General features: G+C 31.8%; 1 protein-coding gene across 1 annotated transcript; it reads left to right on the top strand.

Annotated features, from left to right (window-relative positions):
* Positions 1 to 512: 512 nt before the first annotated feature.
* LOC145005295 (protein disulfide-isomerase like 2-1-like) lies at positions 513 to 4318 on the top strand. The gene is made up of 11 exons (XM_078964375.1): positions 513 to 704; positions 1489 to 1573; positions 1770 to 1867; positions 1961 to 2016; positions 2151 to 2268; positions 2355 to 2382; positions 2514 to 2605; positions 2700 to 2856; positions 2984 to 3111; positions 3379 to 3478; positions 4117 to 4318. Exons 1-11 carry the CDS (start codon positions 553 to 555, stop codon positions 4180 to 4182), a joined length of 1080 nt encoding a protein of 359 aa, XP_078820501.1. The 5' UTR covers positions 513 to 552; the 3' UTR covers positions 4183 to 4318.

Genomic DNA, 4318 nt, shown 5'->3' with positions numbered 1-4318 from the left:
AGTAAGTATTAGAGCTAATTTCTAATTCCTCATATCTAGGCAAAGCTTCACACTCTTTTTAGTAATTCGAAGGCAAATGCGAGATTAGGGTTTTGATGAGTAGAAGAGAAATTGAGAAACAGAAATATTAAATCGCTGAATTGTATGACCAATTCCGGCGCCGGTGTGGTGGAGGAAAATATGCCGACGGCGACGGTGACGATGGAAAAGTCTATGGTCAATTAAGAATTAAAAAATAATTTTCTATTTACATCAATATCTATAATTAAAATATAGTAAATGCCACGTCAGATGCTACGTGGACCACCAGATAAAATGTCATGCATACTTTTCCTCCACGTCGAGCACATCGTTGGATGGAGTAAACCGTGTAATAATAATACACTGATTGAAAGTTGAGGGACTATGCATGAGTTTCGGTGATAGTTAAAGGGCTTAATTGAAAATTATGTTAACATTGAACACTTCTTAAACCCCATTTACATTCATTACATGCCGAGTAAGAAGTAAGAACAAACTCAGTCTACGAGTTCTCGAAAAAAAGGCGTAAACATGGCTAGATCACCGATCCATTTCACGTTAGCAACCCTAGCTCTATTCTTCATCTCTTCCGCGGTTGCTGAATTCCTCACATTGACGCAAGATAACTTCGAGAAGGAGGTCGGTCAAGATCGTGACGCTCTCGTCGAGTTCTATGCTCCCTGGTAAATCAACTGAGCTTAGAAACATTTTTTTCGTCAATTTAATGATCTTAGATTATCAAACATATTGTTGTTGATTTTTCAGAGGTGAATTGGAGATAGAATTGACGATCGGTTTTGTTTTTGTATGAAATTAGCTTTGATGGAGAGATCGTTGGTTATCGATATCTAGTTTATGATCAGTGTATAATGATGAATTTGGATTATATAGTTTTCTCTGCTTGATTCTATCAATCATGATGTGAGTAAGGTGAAGATAATTGGGGATATAACTGATATGAGTGATACGATTGTTTCGTTTTGGCTTGATAATCGTAAATATGGTAACGAATCTAAATCAGTACTCTTTCATGTGTTTTTATTTAAATGTAGGTAGAAATTCATTTCACTTTCTCAGTATAGATATAGTTTGATCTGTTTCCGATAGAAAACATCATAAATATGTTGTGATTATTACACCGTGACCAATTAATGATTATGCTTTGTTTTTTGGAAACAATACAATTCAATCATATCTCAATCTTATGATGATTTGTATGTATCGGAACAATATTGGCATTTCACTCATTAATGTACAAATGTTGCCAAGAGATGTGGCATGTGGTATTAAAAAGAAATTCTGTTTCATATGCGTTAGTTTTGTGTAGGTAGTGTTTTGTATGATGGAATGGGGGAATGATTGGAATGACCCATTCCGTTAAAAAAACCTGTTTGGTTTCTCCGGTGGAATGGAATGGACCATTCCTGAAGGAATAGATCATAGATTTAATTCTGTCTATTTTATCAGGTGTGGGCACTGCAAAAAGATAGCTCCAGAATTTGAAAGAGTCGGTAATGGCTTCAAGAAGGCAAAATCCGTATTAATTGGAAAGGTAATTTCTTGTATAAGCTACACCATATATTATAGTTTTCATGTTTTAATTCTGTTTACCAAAGGGCTTTTAATCTCCCTCACTTCTACATATTCCTCTTGAAAAAACTCTTCAATTTGTTAAAGACATTTGGTGATATACACATTCACTAATGATACTATATATATCTTTACTTGTCTTTATCATGTGTTCATAGGTGGATTGTGATGAACATAAGGATGTTTGCACCAAATATGATGTTACAAGCTACCCCACCATCAAATATTTTCCAAAAGGATCACTGGAGCCCAAACTGTCACTAATCTTTTCTTTTTTTTGCAATAAAACTTACATTTTCTGATAAACAAAATACTCATATTCAAACACTCAAATTTTCTTGTTTTTCAGCTATGATGGTGAACGCACTGCTGAAAAATTTGCTGACTATGTCAACAGTCAAGCAGGTAAATTCCTTCTTTATTTATCTTGTTCATCTGATTTTGTTGTCTACATTAATATCTCTCATTGTATTAATATACCATTATTTATGGTTTTGTTAATTTTCACATATCAGTATATCACTATTATAAAATTTCAGGGACATTTGTAAAGGTAAGTGCAGTTGGCTCAAATGTGGTAGCACTAACATCATATAACTTTAACAAGATTGTAATGGATAAGACAAAGCATGTTTTGGTCGAGTTCTATGCACCCTGGTAAATACTAAATACTTTTCTTTACATTTATTATGCTTCATATTATCTAATCCATTTACTCTATTTCGATTTGTCTCCTATTTCAGGTGTGGTTATTGCCAAAACGTTGCTCCTGTATGTGACACACACACACACACACACACTTTCCTTTTAATTTTAATACTAACCGAAACCTTTAAGCCCCGTATAAGAAAATGGTATGAATATGAATATGATATTCTCATTTTCTGTTTTTGTTGTTACAGATCTATGAAAGCCTTGGAGATGCATTTAAAAACGAGGATGATATAGTAATTGCGAGTATTAATGCTGATATACACAAAAGACCCGCAGAAAGGTAGCAAGATTTAATTAAACGCATGTAGTCTTCTTAACCTAAACCCTAAATAAAGTATAAACAGAAAAAAGTTTGGATTTGGAATGATGCACAGGTATAACGTAGAAAGCATTCCAAAATTAATATTCTTCTCAAAGGATAACAAAGATGGTGAAGATTTTCAGGGCAAACCCACTTTAGAATCTCTTTTAAACTTTGTGAATGACAAGTGTGGTACAAGTCGTGATGGGGAAGGACAACTTACCTCCAATGTCAGTGCTTTAAAACAAACACTCTGATAATTAAATGATGTTTAAAAAATACCTGATATATTTATTAATTAATCGTGTGTTTAAGTAAAAAAGAAACAGTATTCGTTTGTTTTGGTGGTGAAAACAGGCGGGGATAATTGAGATGTTGGATGTGTTGGTGAAGGAGTTTAAGAGTGCTGCTGGTGAAGATGATAAGCAAGAAGTATATGCCAAGATTGAGGAGGAAGCTGCAAATCTCAATGGCTCTTTGGCAAGGTTATTCTTATACTATTATTTATATTTTATAATTTATATTTATTCTCTTGTCACTTCCCCTTTTTTTTTTTTTTTTTTTGGTTACATAACCATCTTTTACTGAGACTAATGTCATTAGAAAAAAGGGTTACAATTTGTAGATGTTTCGTGTGTGTAAAAGAGGAGGATGTCATTCTCATTAAAAGGCAAAAGCCTTGGTTGTGTGTCTTTTTTTTAGTTGTATTTATTTTGGTTTTTGATGGTTGAGTTTGAATATTTGATTGTTAGATATGGGAAAATATACATTAAGGCTGCACATAGTTATATGGTTAAAGGTGCTGACTATGCAAAGAATGAAATCCAACGTATCGAACGTTTGCTTTCCAAGGTAAAAGGAAAAACTCATTTGTCTATCTACTTTTTGATTTATTATAAAGGCAAAATACAATCGTAGTTTAATCGTTTTATTAAGTTAAACACTTTTTTGTAGTATTTTGAAACACAGTATTTTCATTAGTTTATCGATTTAGCAGTTGAACTCTTATGTTTTTAATAATTGGTATGATAATATTTTGATGGCTAAATTGATAAAATTGTGAAAATATTTTGTGTTTGTCTTTGATTTATCGATCAGCCGTTAAAGTTTTATTTTCTTTTTTATTTTTATGATAATAATTTGGTGACTAAAGGATAAAAACCAAATTGCTTTGATCATTTTTATTAATTTAATCACTTAACTCTTATCCGGTTAAAAAAAAAAAAAGACAAAACACATAATACAAAATGAAATACCTATTGATTTAGCTACTAAACTATTATTTTTTATGTTTGTTATTAACAATAGCCCTAGCAAAAAAAAAAAAAAAAAACAATAGTTCACTAGATAAATTGATAAATATTGTCAAAGTAGGTGTTTTTATAATTCAAAAGGTTTATAATGGTCTAATTATGACAAAACAAAAGAATATATATAAGTGTGTTTAAGAATCTGTGATAAAGTTTTAATAATTAGTTTGTTACTTGCAGTCAATTAGCTCAGTGAAGGCGGATGAATTCACGCTGAAAAAGAATATCTTATCTGCATTTACTTAATTGATAACATACAGACACTATCATGAGTTGTTGATGATTTGTTGACGTACGTACGTAGTTAGGGAGGTATGATAGAATTTTGATTCCCACTTCATTCTTATTTAAATTCTTATTGGTTGCTACACCAAATAAATTA

This window comes from Lactuca saligna, chromosome 7 (assembly GCF_052625555.1).
Source record: "Lactuca saligna cultivar CGN05327 chromosome 7, ASM5262555v1, whole genome shotgun sequence".
Lineage (NCBI taxonomy): Eukaryota > Viridiplantae > Streptophyta > Magnoliopsida > Asterales > Asteraceae > Lactuca > Lactuca saligna.
Note: the sequence above shows the minus strand (reverse complement) of the source record. Positions and strands in the feature narration are given on the sequence as shown.

Coding starts and splice junctions, on each gene's coding strand:
- LOC145005295 (XM_078964375.1), top strand. CDS start 553: ATGGCTAGATCACCGATCCATTTCACGTTAGCAACCCTAGCTCTATTC. Junction 2,017..2,150: donor CTATGTCAACAGTCAAGCAG/GTAAATTCCTTC, acceptor ATAAAATTTCAG/GGACATTTGTAAAGGTAAGT. Junction 2,606..2,699: donor CACAAAAGACCCGCAGAAAG/GTAGCAAGATTT, acceptor AATGATGCACAG/GTATAACGTAGAAAGCATTC.